The following is a 20,640-nucleotide window of genomic DNA, read 5'->3' on the forward strand; positions in this document are numbered from 1 at the left end:
CTGACAGTTCAATTGTCAAAAGACTAGGGTGGGGAGTGACAGTTTTGTGATCATTTGTGGACTTAGGCTGGGAATCTTTGACACTGTGACTGTTATAAGGTCAAAAGAATAGGGCTGGGAATATTTCACACTCGCACAAATTTTGTGGATAACAGGCTGGGGTCTCTGCCACTGTAGAAGTTTTGTGATTTGCAAACGACTGCTGGAGATAAGCTGCCTGGTGAATATTTGGTGCTGTAATGTTGTAGGACTATGATTCAGTATTTAAAAATTATTCAGTTATTTTCTTTCTTTATTGTGCTAGACATAACATTTTGCAGTTCAATAATACTGCTTTACATGCATGTTGGGATAATGTTTAAAAATAAATTTTGCATCAAATTTTGTTCATTGAAATACAGTAAATACTGCGAAAAAACTCAGTGTTAACTAAGTCACTTGATTACCACAAAGTAATATCAACGTGAAAATTGGCTTAGTCACTTGATCACCACAAAGAAAATTGGCTCAAATCTCGCCAACAGTTGGTGTGAAAGAATCTGAAAACAATTTCCCTACATTTGGATGGAACTAATCATGACGTCATGATTGCTAATTTCTCTTTACCTGTTACGTTTTCAATGGCTACAAGTAACAATGATTTGAAACATGCATCGTAAAACTTGTAAAAGCTGTCAATCATTAAAAAGATCGATAGCCCATAATACGAAGCACAAGCTATTTTACCACCTGTATTATAGTTAAACGCAAACAAACAAACACAAATATATATGTTCTGTATTTATTTATACGGAGAATGTATATAAGTATATACATCATTATCTTTTAATTTCGTTTATTGTCTTTGATCCAATCTGCTGCGTGGAGGCTGTATAATCTTCTGTAACAACACTGAAAAACACAATACACACAATGGGTAATAAAGTTGTTAACAATTAGCGCTAATCATTACAATTCTACCTAAACTAAGTCAACGAAGTCCATACAGCAGTACTGCTCTCGCGTTTCAGAGCAATGTTATGTGTCAGTTAAGTACACTGTGTAATCTACACCCTTTTGTTTCAAAACCGGATTTATCTTGATTACGAAACAGACGGACGATGTATGCGTGGATTCAGTTGGATTTTAGTGCCTCATGCCTTTGGTAATTCGGTCTTAATTTGTTCAAATATGGGACATAATTGTTCGTTAGGATCTTGAATTCGTCAATCGGTCTACTGACGATATACACGCAAATAAATGCCGGGCGATTAATAATGGTTTCACAGTAATTCAAATCTGCTCTCAGACTGTGAACATTTGTTCTCTTAACACAAGGATATCAGTAAAACTGATTGATGCTCCTCAATGATGCTTTGTCGATATATGGTTTAATTGTGTGGAAAAGTGTGACATTGAGAAAATCTTTTATTAGCCTCAGTGACCTTGACCCCAGCGACATCGAACCTCATCAAAAAGGAAGAGGTCCATACAAGGTACCTACATCCCTAATAATATGAGATCGATCAAATATTGAAGGCACCAAGAGAAACTGTAACCAAAGGGTGACTTTGAGAAAATCTATTATTAGCTTGGTGACCTTGACCCCAGTAACCTCAAACCTCATCAAAAGGTATAGGTCCATGCAAGGTACCCTCATGCCAAATATGTAAGAGATTGGTAAAATATTGAAGGCGCTATGAGAAACTGTAGAGGTCCATGAAAGGCACCTACATTTCAAATATGTTAAGATCGGAAAAATATTAAAGGTGCTATGAGAAACTATAACAAAATTGTGACAGATAAATCTATTATTAGCCTCAGTGACCTTGACTTTGACCCTAGTGACCTCAAACATCATCAAAAGGTAGAGGTCCATGCAAGGTACCTACATGCCAAATATGTAAAAGATCGGTAAACTATTGAAGGCGCTATTAGAAACTGTAACAAGTGTGACAGAAGTAAGTAACCCCAAACTGGCAATTATATGCTCCCCATATATATATATATATATATATATATATATATATATATATATATATATATATATATATATATATATATATATATATATATATATATATTTATATATATGGGGAGCATAAAAATCAACTAGGGCTTTGCCACAGATGTGACGAATACACCCACATGCCACATTGACATAATATGCTTTGCATGTTGTCTTCACAATAAACGGCGAACACCATGCTCAATGTTTAAAACGCACTAAGTGACCCCTTGACCTGGTTTTTGACCCTGCATGGCCCATGTTTGAACTTGACCTACACATCATCTAGATACAACTTCTGACCAAGTGTGGTGAAGATGGGATGAAAACTACTTGGATTAGAGAGCAGACACCATGATGAATAAGTAAAATGTACTAAGTGACCCAGTGACCTAGTTTTTGACCCAACATCATCTAGATACAACTTCAGACCAAGTTTGGTGAAGATCGGATAAAAACTACTTGAACAAGGGCTGTTTGTAAAACATGCATGCCCCCCATATGGGCTGTCAGTTGTTGTGGCAGCCATTTTGTGAATACGTTTTTTGTCACTGTGACCTTGACATTTGACCTAGTAACCTGAAAATCAATAGGGGTCATCTGCAAGTCATGATCAATGTACCTATGAAGTTTCATAATCCTAGGCGTAAGCATTCTCGAGTTATCATCCGGAATCCATTTTACTATTTTGAGTCACTGTGACCTTGACCTTTGACCTTGTGACCTGAAAATCAAAAGGGGTCATCTGCGAGTCGTGATCAATGTACCTATGAAGTTTCATGATCCTAGGCCTAAGCATTATTGAGTTATCATCCGGAAACCATTTTACTATTTCGAGTCACTGTGACCTTGACCTTTGACCTAGTGACCTGAAAATCAATAGGGGTCATCTGCCAGTAATGAGCAATGTACCTATAAAGTTTCATGATCCTAGGTCTAAGCGTCCTTGAGTTATCATCCGGAAACCATCTGGTGGACGGACGGATCGACCGACCTACCTACCGACATGTGCAAAACAATATAACCCTCTTTTTCGAAAGGGGGCATAATAAGAGAGCGGACACCATGCTCAATGTTTAAAATGCACTAAGTGATCCCCGTGACCTAGTTTTTGACCTGCCAAGACCCATGTTCGAGCTTGGCCTAGACATCATGTAGATACAACTTCTGACCAAGTTTGGTGAAGATCGGATGAAAACTATTTGAATTAGAGAGCGGACACAGGCCGACCGACAGACAAGCTCACTCCTATATACCCCCCTAAACTTCGTTTAGTGGGGGGGGGGTATAATTAGTGAGAGCAATCAAATAAAGGCAACATGTAACAACATCAATCAAAATTTTGCGGTCACTCATGTTTTTCTGTGTTAACCAGAGTTAGGGTATTGCATCAACCATGGAAACGAAAGATTAAACAGGGTTTCTGGATGAACCTGGGGTTATGGGTTGTGTCAACCAGAAAAATGATAGAGCGTCAACAAAGAAAAAGATTCACCAGGGTTATGAGGTGAACCTGGGGTAGTTTGTTGTGTAAACCAGAATTATGATAGGGTGTCAACTATGGAAAGAAATATCAACCAGGGTTATTGGTGAACCAGGCAAGTGGATCATCTAGGATGAGGGGATCAACCAAAAGGTCAATCAGAGCTAGTGTCAACAAATGGGTCAACAATGATTATGGTGTTGACCAAACCCAGGGTTTGTAAGGGTTCAGAGCTCCAGATAAGGATTTGTGAAATTAGTAACGGTACTGCCACTGACAGAAAGAAAAGGAGTAACACTGAAAATCAAGTAGTACCTGTACTACCATATCCAAAAATACAAGTAGTACTGTACTACCCGTGTTCTTGGATATTGATGGGTGCATAACTGACTTTACAGAAACAGTTGCAGCTATTATAATATATATATTTAGCTTCTTAAACAGTTACTTTATTAGGGTTTCCATTCCGAATTTTGATGCAAATACAACTACACATTAAAACTCATGAATAATCACTATTTCTTATTTTTGCTCTTCTTTTTGACAAGAAAACACAAGCCAACTTGTAAGCTTAGTAATTGAACACCAATGTCACTGTCTCATCTCAAAAGAATCATTGCTTTAGCAGTCAACTGTCAAAGTTGGCATAGACTATGTTAAAAGCTTAAGCAAACACTTCAACTGGGTTCACAGATTGAATGTCAGGATGGTTAGACGACCTTTTGTAGCCATTATATGACAACAAAGTGGTTTTTTTAACCGCTTTCAGTTTAGCCGGCCTTCCCTTGCGCGCAGACATATTGTTTTTGACGGGCTTACGAGTTACCGGAAATCACGCCACAGAACAGACAATAATACCGGAACCCAGTCTACAACTTTTTGGTAATTTAAATTACCGGTTAGGTTAGAGACCAACAAATTACGCCGCGCTCCCGCGGACATAACGGTACAGCCAGATTTTTTTCCGTAAATGAATAAAAGGGATATTAAAGTCGTAATTGTACGTCCAGTTTATAAAAATAAATGCGTAAACCTTCATGAAAAAGCTGTATTTACGACTGTACGGCCCTTATCTGGTGCTCTGAGGGTTAGTGGTTTAACCAAGGCTAGAATTTTGTCTCAGAAAATGGAGTTAACCAGGATTTGGGGTTCAACCAAGGCATAGGGATCAACCAAATTTGGGGGTCAACCACAGCAAGAAGGGTCAACCATGGCTGAGTTTCATGTTGAACTAGGGAGTTAACCAGGTCTAGGGTTTCAACCAGCATTTAGGGGTCAACTTGGGCTAGGGGATAAATTTAGGACCAGGGAGTGAACTAAATTGAGGGGGTCAACCACAACTATGAGGTATACCAGGACCAGCATGGGGAGTCAACAGGTACTCGTGCATCTAGCATGGCTAACTTGTATCTGAAAGTAGGTATACTGAGGTTCAAGGCTACCGAGAACGAGTCCCAGGACTACCAAGCTGGGTCAACTACAGCGTCCCAGGAATCCATTAGCCATAATTAGGGTTCCCAGGGCAACAAAGGGATCAACCAGTTTCACAAGACAAAGCGAGTCACTTTTAGTTCACAAGCAGCACTATCATGTGGGAACTTTTTTGTTTCCCCCTGGGTCCACCAGGATCAAAGTGTAGTATCTTATACCGATGGTACTTGATAACTTGACCCCTAAGACAAGACATCAGTAGGGTATCAAAAACATTTGCTTCACTAGTTCTGCTTGTTAAATTCAAGAGCCCTACATGATTTGCTGAGCAAAAAACTTGCTGGTAAATTTCAATAAGCCTGATGTAATGTATGTTCATTTTTATTTTAACTTTTATATATCAACAAAATACGTTTTTGAATTTATAAATATATGCAATGGGAGAAAAAGGCGAATTCCATAAAAATATGTAAATTGTACATTGCACAACACTTAGTAGTTTCAATCATTTACACTATTTAAGAGTTACTGGCATTGAAACACCATGTTGACGCTATTTCTAATTAACAAGTTTTTGCTGAAACACCATGTTTAGATCATCTACGTTTAGTTCGTTTTTGTGACTCGTCACCAGTTGAGCACTTCCGTTTCTTGCTCCCAGAGTCATTGTCTGACATCCTGAAAATTGAAAAAAAAATTAAGTCATGCAGTCAAACCCTTAATGTTAGGTCATAAAATGAAACATTTTAATGAATTTGAGTTTATTTAAAACACAAAACAGGAACAGTCAATGGGGTTATACATGTATATACAGGGTGCAAATATACAGGGTTAAATGTAAAAGTTCCTATTAATAAGGGTCAAATGATCTAGTCAACTTCCTTCTTTAGCAAAGGCTTTATAAAGGCCCCTTCCCCCAAGAGAAAGGCCTCAAAGAGTTTTTCTTTAAAATGATGGAATTTTTCCAAAATGTCAAGCTTACTTTGGGAATAGTTTTCCCCCTTCTCAGTTTTGTTGATATTTTTCGCAAAATTGAAGACCAGGCCCATTCCCGATATCAAGAAAAAAAGCCCTGGACTTGAAAGGTCAATATAAATAAGTGAAACTCCAGCTGCTCCAGCATTATTGCATTTCTATTATACACAAGTGTATACTTATTATCATTTCTAAGCAAAAACCTAGCCCCTCTACTAAGCTTCAACATAGAAGAATAAGAACAATTCCATAACTTATAGATTAAGAAACACTTACGCAGCCAGCAGGGCCTGAATCTCGGGCGGTGTGAATGCCGCCACGTCACTTTCCGGATTGCACAGGTATCCGCTGATGTATTCTGGTTTCAGACACAGACACCCGCTGGACAAGAGCTTCTCCAGGTCTTCCTGCAGACACAATGGAATATTGAGTCTACATTGCATATTTCTAAATTGGAGGAAGACAAGAGGGTATTACTTAGTTTTGGTAGATAGTCTTTTTTTAACCCTTAAAGCGCTGGAGCTGAATTTTAAAGGCCTTTGCAAACAGTTTGGATCCAGATGAGACGCCACAGAACGTGGCGTCTCATCTGGATCCAAACTGTTTGCTATTCTGATAGTATTCTTTGAAAAAAAATTGAAGAAAAAGCTTATTTTACAAATTCAGCAGACGACATTTTAGCAAACGACAAATTACCCAGCATGCAAAGGGTTAAATCACAAGTGATCTTAGATACAAATATTTAAAATAAAATAGTGCCCGAGTTTATAACACTACCTTAAATTCCCTGAGAAATGTGGATGTAATTGGCTCCAAAAACTCATAGCAATTTATGTGGGCCGACAAAGCTACTGTGGTATAAAAAGATAGAGATAGAGTTACAGCTCTTGGGCCGTTCACATTGCCCCATAGAGACCTACCTACGATAAAGTTTAGTGATTTATAAACTATTGAATTCATTATTTAACGGAGATGACTTCCAAAAACATTTAGGTTTGCTGTGGGACAATAGGGCTTAATGCATTTGCATAACACGTCATCCCAGGTTAGCCAGTGCAGTCCACACAGGTTAACATGGGACGACTATTTCCAGTATTCTGGAATTTTACATCTAAAACCAGTCTATTCTCAGCAAAAATCCTGTAATGGCGGAAAATGTTGTCCCTCATTGCGGACTGGCACAGGCTAATCTGGGGACTGGCACAGGCTAATCTGGGACACTTGACGCACATGCATTAAGCCACTTTTATGAGAGCGAGGCTCGTTAAATGCATACCTGTGGAACAGGTATCTTGTGTGGCTCCATCAGGACATGGGTGGCGTCCACTCGCGCAGGGAACGGTGGCCTGAAACAAGCAACCAGGGCTGGTGTACATAATGCTTTTAAAAGGAATCTTTACTTAACAAGACTTTTTCATAGATTTTTATTATTTTTAAAAATATTTTATTGTTCTACTAACAGAAATAACATAATAAGGAATAATTCTAACAGTAATAATAACAAGGAACACACATACAATAAGTCTAATCTAGGGATCGAATGAGGGAATTCTGGAAGCAAAAGAGAACACGCTACCACTACAACAAACAAGCTGAAGACATTTTTTGTGTACTTTAAAACAGAGCTAGGTAATACACTTTTTTGCTACAATACATTTTGCAATCGCTTTATAATTATTATTTTTATTTCGATTGATAAATACCAATAAAGGAACATATATTTTTAACAATTTTATTAGTCAGGTGTGTAATTTTGTTTGTTTGAATATCATGCATACTTTCTGCTTTGATTCTATGACATTTGTTTTTTAAATTGTCATTTTGCAAAACTGTGACAAAGTCCGTTTAAGCTGCACATAAGTTACAATTTACCTGTAACTATCTGTCAATAAATAACTGAGGTGAGAAATCATTGGTTCGTATTTGAAGTGGTAAACAAAAGCACATGGCCTCATCAACCAATAAATGATCTATAAACCATTGGACATAAAAAGTAAAAAAGTGGCTATAAACTTGTCAACTGTTTAATTTAAAAATACAAATTAAAGTATATGAGGTAGCATTTGGTGAATAATAAATTGGGATGTTATTTTACATCGAAGCATAATGGATTAATTATGGTAGATTCATTTTTTCTTTAAAGGGGCCTTTTCACAGATTTTGGCATGTTTTGAATTGTGTCATTAAATGCTTTATATTGATAAATGTAAACATCGGATCTAAAAAGCTCAAGTAAAAAATCAAGAATAAAATTTAAAAAAAAGAAAAAAAGTAAACCTTAGTAGGGCTCGAACCAGTGACGTCCTGGAGTAAAAACCAATTAGACCACTCGGCCATCCTGCCATGTATATACAAGAGGCGTATTTTATACTTAATATAAGCAATCTTCGTAGTTTCACAAAATATAACGACAACAACAGAACTCTCCAAATTATTTAATCGTTTCGCGTTGCAACGCTTTATAATTTTCAGGATTTTAAATCGTCAAAATATGCATATAATGGCTATATTAGACCATGGTAACTGTTTAGTATTACTGTTTCCTCACAAATATCATAACTTAAACGATAATTTGTGAATCTGAAACAACTTTTTTCAATTTTGTCAATTTACCAAAACGTGAAAAGATCCCTTTAACATGAAGTTGTGTGGATTCATAAAATGTTCATGGATTTTTTTGTAATGTCTGATACTAGACATTGGACTTGAACATTAATTGGACATTTGCTTTCGCACCCATGGAAATTAGTGTCCGACAAATAATATTGGTTTCATAGTAATGCACGTCATAATTCCAAAAAGACCCATATACACATCCAACTGTCAAACTTTTCTTAATCGACCAAATAGAAAAACCATACACAAACAAGAGATGTGTTTGTCACAAACACAATGCCCCCTAATGCGCCGCTCTTATTTTATTTTTTGACCTTGAAGGATAAAATTGACCTTGACCTTTCACCACTCAAAATGTGAAGCTCCATGAGATACACATGCATGCCAAATATCAAGTTGCTATCATCAATATTGCAAAAGTTATGACCAAGGTTTAAGTTTTGAGACACACACAATGAATGACTGACTGACACAGTGACAAACAGACAGGCCAAAAACAATATACCCATGATCTTTCGATCTGGGGGCATAAAAATCTTTTTTCAATGTGTTCATTTCAAATGTTCCACTGATTGTTTATGTCCCTTTTTTTACCAGATCAAATTTATCTACATATACTGCTATTTTTTTTCTAAATCTCTTTTGACCAGATCAGAGTAAATCAAATATCAGCCTTGTTTTGGGAAATCTGGGCTTAATGTATGTGATTTAAATGTTGTCCTAGACAGGGTTCCCAGCTTTTTGTATGAACAAAATTCCCTGACTTTTCCCTGATGAAAAACTAGAGCTTTGTCACAGACGTGATGTATACCCCCACATGCTGCATTGACACAGACTATTTTGCAATCTGTCTTCACAAAACAAGAGAAGCTAATTTATGGTGATTTTTAAGAATTATTATTCCATTATCATTTATGGCCATTTTGACCTTCGAACTCTTGAATTCTTTGGCATGACACGCCATCCAATGACTGTGAACAAAATAAATGTACAGAAACAATTTAAAATCTCACAATGAATGGCATAGTTATGGCCCGGACAAGATTTTTTATGGCCATTTTTGAATTTGAACTCAAAATGTGACCTTGACCTTTGAGATATCAAAGTAATTCTTTCATGTGACACACCGTCCAATGATGGTGAACGAATATGTTTAAAATCTCACAATGAACAACATACTTATGGCCCGGACAAGCTCATTTATGGTTATTTTTTACCTTTGAACTTATTGTGACCTTGACCTTGGAGATATCGCCGTAATTCTTTTCGCGACACACTGTCCAATGATGGTGAACAAATGTGCCAAATGATTTAAAAATCTCACAACGAACGATATAGTTATGGCCTGGACAAGGTCATTTATGGCCATTTTTGACCTTTGAACTTAGTGTGACCTTGACATTGGAGATATCGATGTAGTTCTTTATTGCGACACACCGTCCAATGATGGTGAACAAATGTGCTATATTATTTTAAAATCTCACCATGAACAACATAGTTATTGCCCGGACAAGCTCATGTATGGCAATTTTTGACCTTTGAACTCAAAGTGTGACCTTGACCTTGGAGATGTCAACGTAATTCTTTCGTGCGACACACCGTCCAATGATGGTGAACAAATGTGCCAAATGATTTTAAAATCTCACAATGAAAGCCACAGTAACGGCCCGGACAAGCTCATTTATGACCTTTGAACTCAAAGTGTGACCTTTAACTTGGAGATATCAAAGTAATTCTTTCGTGCGACACACCGTCCAATGATGGTGAACAAATGTGCCAAATGATTTTAAAATCTCACAATGAACGACATAGTTATGGCCCGGACAAGCTCATTTATGGCCATTTTTGACCTTTGAACTCAAAGTGTGACCTTGACCTTTAAGATATTGACGTAATTCTTTCGCACGACACACCGTCCAATGATGGTGAACAAATTTGCCAAATGATTATAAAATTCTACAATGAACAACATAGTTATGGCCCGGACAAGCTAATTTATGGCCATTTTTGACCTTTGAACTCAAAGTGTGACCTTGACCTTGGAGATATCAACCTAATTTGTTTGCGCGACACACTGTCCAATAATGGTGAACAAATGTGCCAAATGGTTTTAAAATCTCACAATAAACGACAAAGTTATGGCCCGGACAAGCATTTTACCTTTGAACTCAAAGTGTGACCTTGACCTTTGAGATATTGACGTACTTCTTTCACGCAACACACCGTCCCATGATGGTGAACAAATGTACCAAGTCATTTTAAAATCTAACGATAAATGATAAAGTTATGGTCCGGACAAACTTTCTGTTTAAAACGCACGAAGTGACCCCGTGACCTAGTTTTTGACATGGCATGACCTATATTAAAACTTGACCTAGACATTATCTAGATACATCTTCTGACCAAGTTTGGTGAAGATCGGATGACATTTTTGGGACAGACCGACCGACAGACAGACCAACAAAGTGACTCCTATATAGCCCCCATTACCAGTAATGGGGGTATAATAAAAAGTCCAGGATAATAATTTCGACCTATTTCTTGTTTTAGACACCCTCAATAAATAGCAGTTGCAGACAATAACATGTCTTATATTTATGTAATGTTATTGCAATGGCCTCCCATCTCCCAACACAGCCATCCTAGACAAAGAAGTAGGTATTTACTAATAGTACACTAAGCTAAATGTATACTACAAAGCCACCATAGCCATGCAGAGGAATCGATTTGCTGTTATAATTGTATGGACTTTTGGACACAAGTCAGGAAAGTTTGACCGAACAAACTTCCCTGATTTTTCTCTCATCTCAGGAACTTTCCCCAAATTCCCTGACTTTTCCCTGACTGGAAAAAGGAAAAGTCTTTTTCCAGGTTTTCCCTGATTTCCAGGTTGGCTGGGAACCCTGCTAGATTAGCCTGCGCAGTCCAAACAGGCTAAAAATTGCCAATAATTTCAGCCTCAACTTTCTGCTATGAAGAGACTTCCTTTGTTTAAAAAAACAAAACAATTAAAGCGGAAAGAATGGTCCCTGATTAGCCTGTGCAGACTGATCAGGCTAGTCTGGGACGACATTTTCAGCACACTCATAAGCCCAGCTCATACGGTACCTCATGTTCAGCACAGTGGCCCCTCCAGCCGTTAGTAGGCGGATAAAGTTGCTGACTTTCCCCTTCTCACAGATCAGAATCACACGCCACGTTGAGAATGCTCCAAACTGGGTCGATGAGACCTGATTAAGCAATAACAAACTGTTAACTCATTTACATTTGTTGTCATGAATTTTTATGTGTTTTTTTTAAATGATATTTTTCGTGGACATGTAAATTTAGGGATTACCTGTCGTTGCTGGGACAACTTGATTCTCCACTCCCTGGCAGCTGCCGCGAGCAGACGAACGCTGTTGTCCATGTTCTTCACAAGGGCCAGGGTACCTTCCCCACCCCACTCAAAGAAATCCTCCTGAAACAGGGAGAGAACAAAACTTTTACAATTGCTTGGTTCAAACACTATTTATTTGGTTCATTGAAAGTACATATAAGCAATACAATACAAACATACATCTTATTTTCGAACAATATATTAGGCAGGTAGAATTGCATTATTGCTTAACATAAAGGCTGTAAAATACAATTGGACAGAATTGAGAAGGAAGCTCGAGGCTTATACTATGGCTCTCTTCTGTCAGTTAGAAGTGCTGCAATTGCTTGCCCACACTGGTAACAATCTTCAGTACTTTGGTTGTCTAGCCAAAGCGTAACAAGCCCAGAACCATGTCATGTGTATCTAATACTTTCTTTTAACAAAAAGAAACAACACATTATAACACAACAACATTGCTGAAATGACACACTGTGGGTGCATTTTGTCCTATTATGAGCCTGTAATGAATGAATTCCTTGGCTAAAACAAATGAATGGCATTTTATTTTACTTTTTTTCCGATTAAAATTTTAATCCACAGTTGCCTATTATATTAAATCCCCATTAATTGCAAAGAATTGTTTTCAAGCTTCAAAAAGCTAGTTTCTCTATCTGACTACAAATTTTCAAAATTGAATTGCCTGTGCCAAAATCAACTCACCCCAGGCAGAGGGGCAACCACTTATTTCTATCTCTGTGAACACATAAACCATACATGAAACAATATTAGGGCTTTCTATTTTACTATAGCTCTAGTCAAGTAAAGGCTACAACCTCTCAGAAAATTTCTTCGTATTCATTGAGTTTTCCCCCCAAAATGACATTTACAACTGGCTATTTCATACCCCAATCAGTTATACCATTTAAATTTATTTCAAAATTTGGTTTCCAAAGGCCATTTTGTTCCCATATTTGATGGCTAGTGCCCCCCCCCCACACACAGTTCTTATGTTCCATTACTTGTCCACTTTTGAAATCTTCCCGAAAAACAGGTACATAAATGAACCTGAATAAAAAATATTTGGGATATATTATAATAAGAATTCACTCTCTGCTCAGACTTTGGGTTTCATTCTTTGCTCCAACATGGGATTTTATTAATTTTCTGCTCAGACTTTGGTTTCCATTATATTGCTTGCTAAGACTTTGGGTTCCATTACATTCTTTGCTCAGAATTTGTATTCCATTACCGGTATTGGGCTCCATTACATTCTTTACTCAGACTTAGGGCTCCATTATATTCTTTGCTCAAAATTCGGATTCCAGTACCGGTAAAGGGTTCCATTACATTCTTTACTCAGACTTAGGGCTCCATTACAGGTATATTCTTTATTCACACTAGTTTGACAGACTTCCCGAAACTCAACAGCCTTCAGTCAGACATTTGGTCTGACTGGTCAGAATTTTTTGTCAGACCTTAGGTTATTCTGTCAGACCAAAGAACATACGTGAAATTCAAACAAAACTGAGAATTTTCATTTTTTTATCATATAACTTTGAGTAACAAAGTAAAGTAACAAAGTTTGTTAACATCCACTTCCTCATTATTAAAGTCACTAAGAAAATCACTATCTGTATCGTATCTATTTTAAAGCTTAATGACATCTTCACTGTCTGTGAGTGTCCAGGCTCGGGCTCCTTGGGGGTAATTGCTCTGGAAAGAAATGATATCATCCGTTTATTCTTAAAGTAATCGCATTGTTTTGAGTAAGAAAGTAATTTGTTTCAGTTCATGGTCTGCCTGTCTTCCAAGACTCAACGAATTTATGAGGGGGCGCTTATCCTCGTATTATTTCCACTAGCTCACGGGCGTTTGCATCTGCAACCCGTTTTGGATTTTCAGGCGTTGCGACATTCAAAAACTTCTACATTATGTATACTTACTTATTTACTTCAAATTTACTAAATTCAAAAGAAGAAAAATGAAAACAAAATCACCTGGTTATAAATCCCTGTTAAACTCCGTGCGTGTTCCTCGATATCGTTGATAACTGCAAGCTGTTGCTTTGTTTAATTTTCACTTTTGTTTAAACTAAAAGTAGATCGAATGATGGTCAAATGTACTGATCCTTGCTTGAAGCATGCATTTATTTACTCGTCGACAATAAGCAGGGAACCAAATGTATTTCTAGAACATTTGTCACCAAGCATGGACAGATTATTTCCGATTTTTGACAATACAACTTTGAACCAATCAACAGCAGGTTAACTGACCGACAAATACATTTGAATTTCACAAAATCTTGTCTTTCACAAAATCCGCAAAGTGCCTATTCTGCCGTATTTTGCTGATGTTCTATAAATACTTTTAATCTCTTGGGAAAACCCGAAAATATTTGTGTCAGACATTTTGGGCCGACGATTTAAGAATTTCGTTCGGCCATTTATTGTTTGTGTCGGACATGTCCGTACGGAGTTTCGGGAAGTCTGGTTTGATTAAATATTGCTCATACTTTGGGTTCCAGTACATCCCCACTCCTACAAATATTCAGGAAAACAATTAAGAAAGCCTTGAAACAATCATTTTGGATATGAGAGGGTCTATGGTCTAATGGTAGCCCAGTGACACCACAACTCGACAGCCACAGGTTAGATCCCACACTCAATCCTTGCCAACTAACTCCTCCGTCTCTGAGACAATTTTGTGTTTGTTGTTGGCCGTTAAGACTGTCAGATGAGCCTAGTTCTGGGAAAACTGGGCTTAAGCACATTGGTAAAATGTCATCCCAGATTAGCCTGTGTAGTCTGCACAGGCTTATCAGGAACGACACTTCCCACTTTAATTGGGTTTCCGTTTAGAAAAGACCTAGTTTAAATGAAAATTCCATAAAAGTGGAAAGTGTCATCCCTAAAAGCATCTACTGTTTGCACAGGCTAATCTGGGACAACACTTAATGCACATGCATTAAGCCCAGTTTTCCTAGAACGACGCTGATATATTTACCTTCACAAACTGCCCCTCCTCTCTGCATGCATTGAAGTATGATTTGTGAAGGATCCATTTCCCAGAGGCCAGACATGCTAAGAACTTCTCATTTCGCGTTATCTTATCTGAAAGAAATTATTTCATTTATTAATGTTGTTTATTAACCATTTAAACATGTACCTTTTCACTTATAATGCGCACTGTATAGTAATTTAATAAATAATGCTAGTTACTACTATATACTTGTCACAATTAAGAACGGTAAGTAACTCAGGAATAGAGATAACTAGATACACTTTCTGACCAAGTGTGGTGAAGAACGGATGAAAACTACTTAAATTAGAGAGCCGACACCATGCTGAATGTGTAAAACGTACTAAGTGACCCAGTGACCTAGTTTTTGACCCGGCATGACGCATATTCTAACTTGACCTAGACATCATCTAGATACAACTTCTAACCAAGTTTGGTGAAGCTCTGAATGATTGAATTAGATTGAATTAGAGAGCGGACAACATGCTGAATGTTAAAAACGCACTAAGTGACCCTGTGACCTAGTTTTTGACCCAGCAAGGCCATGTTCAAACTTGGTCTAGACATCATCTAGATACAACTTCTGACCAAATTTGGTGAAGATCGGATGAAAACTACTTGAATTAGAGAGCAGACACGGACCAACCGACCGACAGACAAGCTCACTCCTATATACCCCCCTTAACTTCTATAAGTGGGGATATAAAAAGTGTCTTGCACATTGAAATTCTAGTATTGACATACTGAAGTGCAAACATCATATTGCTGATTTAAATTTTATGTTAATGGTGTGGCGTTTTTTTCCTACCACATTCTTTTGTTTATTTCAGAAAAGTTTGAGAAAATTGACCTCCTAACTAGAACATACCAATAACAAGGTGTGTGCAGGTGATGTCAAACTGCTGTGAGTCTATTACTCCACCTCCTAACTAGAACATACCAATAACAAGGTGTGAGCAGGCAATATCAAACTGCTGGGAGTCTATCACTGGACCTCCAAACTAGAACATACCAATAACAAGGTGTGTGCAGGCGATATCAAACTGCTGTGAGTCTATCACTTTACCTCCTAACTAGAACATACCAATAACAAGGTGTGTGCAGGCGATGTCAAACTGCTGTGAGTCTATCACTCAACCTCCTAACTAGAACATACCAATAACAAGGTGTGTGCAGGTGATGTCAAACTGCTGTGAGTCTATCACTCAACCTTCTAACTAGAACATACCAATAACAAGGTGTGTGCAGACGATGTCAAACTGCTGAGAGTCTATCACTTGACCTCCTAACTAGAACATACCAATAACAAGGTGTGAACGGGCGATGTCAAACTGCTGTGAGTCTATCCCTCGACCTCCTAACTAGAACATACCAATAACAAGGTGTGTGCAGGCGATGTCAAACTGCTGTGAGTCTATCACTTGACCTCCTAACTAGAACATACCAATAACAAGGTGTGTGCAGGCGATGTCAAACTACCGTGAGTCTATCACTCAACCTCCTAACTAGAACATACCAATAACAAGGTGTGTGCAGGCGATATCAAACTGCTGTGAGTCTATCACTTGACCTCCTAACTAGAACATACCAATAACAAGGTGTGAACGGGCGATGTCAAACTGCTGTGAGTCTATCCCTCGACCTCCTAACTAGAACATACCAATAACAAGGTGTGTGCAGGCGATGTCAAACTGCTGTGAGTCTATCGCTTGACCTCCTAACTAGAACATACCAATAACAAGGTGTGTGCAGGCGATGTCAAACTGTTGTGAGTCTATCACTCAACCGTCTAACTAGAACATACCAATAACAAGGTGTGTGCAGGCGATGTCAAACTGGTGTGAGTCTATCACTTGACCTTCTAACTAGAACATACCAATAACAAGGTGTGTGCAGGCGATGTCAAACTGGTGTGAGTCTATCACTCAACCTTCTAACTAGAACATACCAATAACAAGATGTGTGCAGGCGATGTCAAACTGCTGTGAGTCTATCACTTGACCTCCTAACTAGAACATACCAATAACAAGGTGTGTGCAGGCGATGTCAAACTGCTGTGAGTCTATAACTCAACCTCCTAACTAGAACATACCAATAACAAAGGTGTGTGCAAGCGATGTCAAACTGCTGTGAGTCTATCACTTGACCTCCTAACTAGAACATACCAATAACAAGGTGTGTGCAGGCGATGTCAAACTGCTGGGCGTCTATCACTCGACCTCCAAGGTGCTCTACAAGGGCACCGTATGTATCTCTCTCCTGAAAAAGAACAACAGAAAGTCATTTGAGCCTTGCTCTTGGAATACAGGGCTTAATGCTAGTGCGTAAAGTGTAGTCCCAGATCAAAGACAACACTTTTCCACTTTGATGGTGTTTCTCCTTTAAAGGATATGTCTTCTTCACGAAAATCCAATTAAGATGGAATGTTTTGTCCGTCATAAGCCTTAGCTGACTGCACAGGCTGATTAAGCTCAGCACTTTCTGCTTTCATGGTGTCTTTTGGTTAAAGGAAGTGTCTATATTAATTAAATTAAAAATCCAATCAAGATGGAAATGCCCTGATTAGCCTTAGCTGACTGCAAAGGCTAATAAAAGGCGACACTTTACACACAAGCATTAAGCCCTGTTTCCCCCAGTCAGGCTCATTTGTTTAGCTTGCAAACAACCCTCATGGCTTACAGACTTATCTAATCTACACATATCATACGACTTCTTGTATGGTCTAAACTAGAGCTTTGTCACAGACGTGACGTATAACCCCACGTGCCGCATTGACACAGACTATTTTGCATGCTGTCTTAACAAAACATGAGAATCTAATTTATGGCGATTTTTTTAAGAATTATTATGCCATTATCATTTATGGCCATTTTTGACCTTTGAACTCAAAGTGTGACCTTGACCTTGGAGATATCGACATAATTCTTTTGTGTGACACACCGTCAAATGATGGTGAACAAATGATTTTAAAATGTCACAAAAAAGATATAGCCCGGACAAGGTCATTTATGGCTATTTTTTACCTTTCAACTCAGGACACACCGTCCAATGATGATGAACAAATGAGCCAAATGATTTGAAAATCTCAAAATGAACGACATAGTTATGACCCTGACAAGCTCATTTAAGGCAATTTTTGACCTTTGAACTCAAAGTGTGACCTTGACCTTGGAGATATCGACGTAATTCTTTCGCGCAACATACTGTGATGGTGAACAAATGTGCCAAATGATTTTAAAATCTCACAATAAACGACATAGTTATGGCCCTGACAAGCTCATGTTTTGCCTTTTTTGACCTTTGAACTCAAAGTGTGACCTTGACATTCATTGGAGATATCGACATAATTCTTTCGCGCGACACACCGTCCAATAATGGTGAACAAAAGTGCCAAATGATTTTAAAATCTCACAATAAATGACAAAGTTATGGACCAGACAAGCTCATTTATGGCCATTTTTGACCTTTGAAGTCAAAGTGTGACCTTGACCTTTGAGATATTGACGTAATTCTTTCGCGCAACACACTGTCCAATAATGGTGAACAAATGTGCCAAATGATTTTTAAATCTCACAATGAACAACATAGTTATTGCCCGGACAACAGACAGACCGACAAAGTGACTCCTATATAGCCCCCATTACCAATGGTAATGGGGGTATAATGAAGTCAAAATCAAAACAGCCAGTCAAATGCTGTAACATAAACAGCCAAGTTTGCAGTCAATGTTGCTGACATCAAGTCTAATGATGTAACATAAACAGCAAAGATGGCTATCAATGTTGCTGCTAGCAAGTCAAGTGCTGTAACATAAACAGCAAAGATGGCTGTCCATTTTGATGCTAGAAAGTCAAATGCTGTAACATAAACAACCAATATGGCAGTTAATTTTGCTGACAGCAAGTCTAATTCTGTAACATAAACCGCAAAGATTGCAGTCAATTTAGCTGCTAGCAAGTCAAGTGCTGTAACATAAACAGCAAAGATGGCAGTCAATTTGCTGCTAGAAATTCAAATGCTGTAACATAAACAGCCAAATTGGCAGTTTATTTTGCTGACAGCAAGTCAAATGCTGTAACATAAACAGCCAAAATGGCAGTTTATTTTGCTGACAGCAAGTCAAATGCTTTAACATAAACAACCAATATGGCAGTTAATTTTGCTTACAGCATGTCAAATGCTGTAACATAAACCGCCAAGCTGGCAGATAATTTTGCTGCTATCAAGTCTAATACTGTAACATTAACTGCCAAGATGGCAGCCACTATTACCCCGGTACTGTATGTCCACTTTAGTGCAGCAATTTATTTCCTCTATATTAAGTATCAGAAAACAGCACTTTCCAAATGGGGAAAAACACTGAAAGTCCTAATTGCAGTCCCAAAACAAGAGCTGTGTTTGTGAAACACAATGCCCAATACTGTGCGTTGAAGCCGCACGGCAGCTATTTTAGAAACAAGGTTATATTCTGAATGTAAAGGTCACAATGACCTTGAACTTTGATCTAGTGACCTCAAACTATGTTTGATTGTAGATCTCAATGAGATGCATGCACATGTGAACTTTAAAGAACATAGACCCAAAAGTTTTCATTTTATGAGCAAGGTTAAAGTTTTGAGACAGACACACACATACAATGACAGACAGACAGACAGGCCAAAAACAATATACCCCATGATCAATCGATCTGGGGGCTTAAAAATCCAACAAAGGTTTAATTTATATTTAATTTTCTTTGGTATATATATAATGCAACATTTAGTTCATTTCCCTGTGCATCTCTATGGCTTAAACCTAAGTAAATATAATATTGACAGCTTGAAAACACTTTATTATCAATTGTGATAATTCATGGCGTGAAATTAACCAATTTCAGTTTTTTGCCCGTAATTTTCCCCAATTGGGCTGGTTCCCATACTTTTCACAATTAGGCATAAATAATCGCTGTTATGCTATCAATACTCATGGCTACCTTTATCGCAGATATTAGGCATGTCCATCTGAGCGATGTACAAAAACGAAGAAGATGCAATCAAAGTAGTGTTATATAATATAACCCGAAATGACTTCGTATCACAATCACGTTTTTTGTAAGCATTTCAATCTTCCATAATATTATGAGAATGGCCATATTACAATAAGCATAAACGCTAATATGAATATGCATATAATTTATTAAGTGGTGTTTATCGGTTAGAAGTTTTTGGGCAAATGCCTATGTGAAGATGCAATAAAAAGAGGATATTTGATGGAGTCAGTGGAATATCAATTTTAATTCCCAAGAGACCATAGATAATTTATTTCTATGATCACCAATAAATTACAATCAATATTCCAAGGAATCCCACAAATTTTCTTGTTATTTTATGCTTTTTTTTACCGTGAATCATTTCGTAAAAAAATGATGTCATTTCACAGTAAAACAGTGAAAAAAATCGATAATTTTCACTGTTTGAAACAGTGAATTATCAGTTTTAATTCACTTATATTCCTCTATAAACCAGCTGAAAGCATAAAATAAAGTGCAGTCATTCCCACAGAAGTAATCAATGTTTGGAAATTCCTTCCAACTTACAGCAGCCTCAATCCCCGACATGATAAATACAGGTGGTGGCCTCTTGAAGGTTACTTCTTCCTCATCATCATCATTGTTATCATCAAGTACAATAGGCTGTGGTGGGGTCACTTTTGGGGCTTTACCCACCGGAAACGCTAATGTAGAAAAAAACAAGAATATCAGTGAAACTGATGGATGCTTCCTGATGATGC

The 20,640-nt window shown here is 37.8% G+C and overlaps 1 protein-coding gene across 1 annotated transcript in view; it reads right to left on the minus strand.

Annotated features, from left to right (window-relative positions):
- Positions 1-5,266: 5,266 nt before the first annotated feature.
- The window catches only part of LOC127859515 (DNA topoisomerase 2-binding protein 1-like), a 202,500-nt gene continuing 187,126 nt past the window's right edge, over positions 5,267-20,640 (minus strand). The window contains exons 23-27 of the mRNA XM_052397013.1: positions 11,830-11,952; positions 11,601-11,722; positions 7,153-7,222; positions 6,153-6,283; positions 5,267-5,579 (exon numbers count right to left, since the gene is read on the minus strand). Coding sequence (XP_052252973.1) covers positions 5,498-5,579; positions 6,153-6,283; positions 7,153-7,222; positions 11,601-11,722; positions 11,830-11,952 — 528 coding nt within the window. The 3' untranslated portion in view covers positions 5,267-5,497. The remainder of the gene's footprint in view (positions 5,580-6,152; positions 6,284-7,152; positions 7,223-11,600; positions 11,723-11,829; positions 11,953-20,640) is intronic.

Source organism: Dreissena polymorpha, chromosome 15, assembly GCF_020536995.1.
Source record: "Dreissena polymorpha isolate Duluth1 chromosome 15, UMN_Dpol_1.0, whole genome shotgun sequence".
Taxonomy (NCBI): Eukaryota; Metazoa; Mollusca; class Bivalvia; order Myida; family Dreissenidae; genus Dreissena; species Dreissena polymorpha.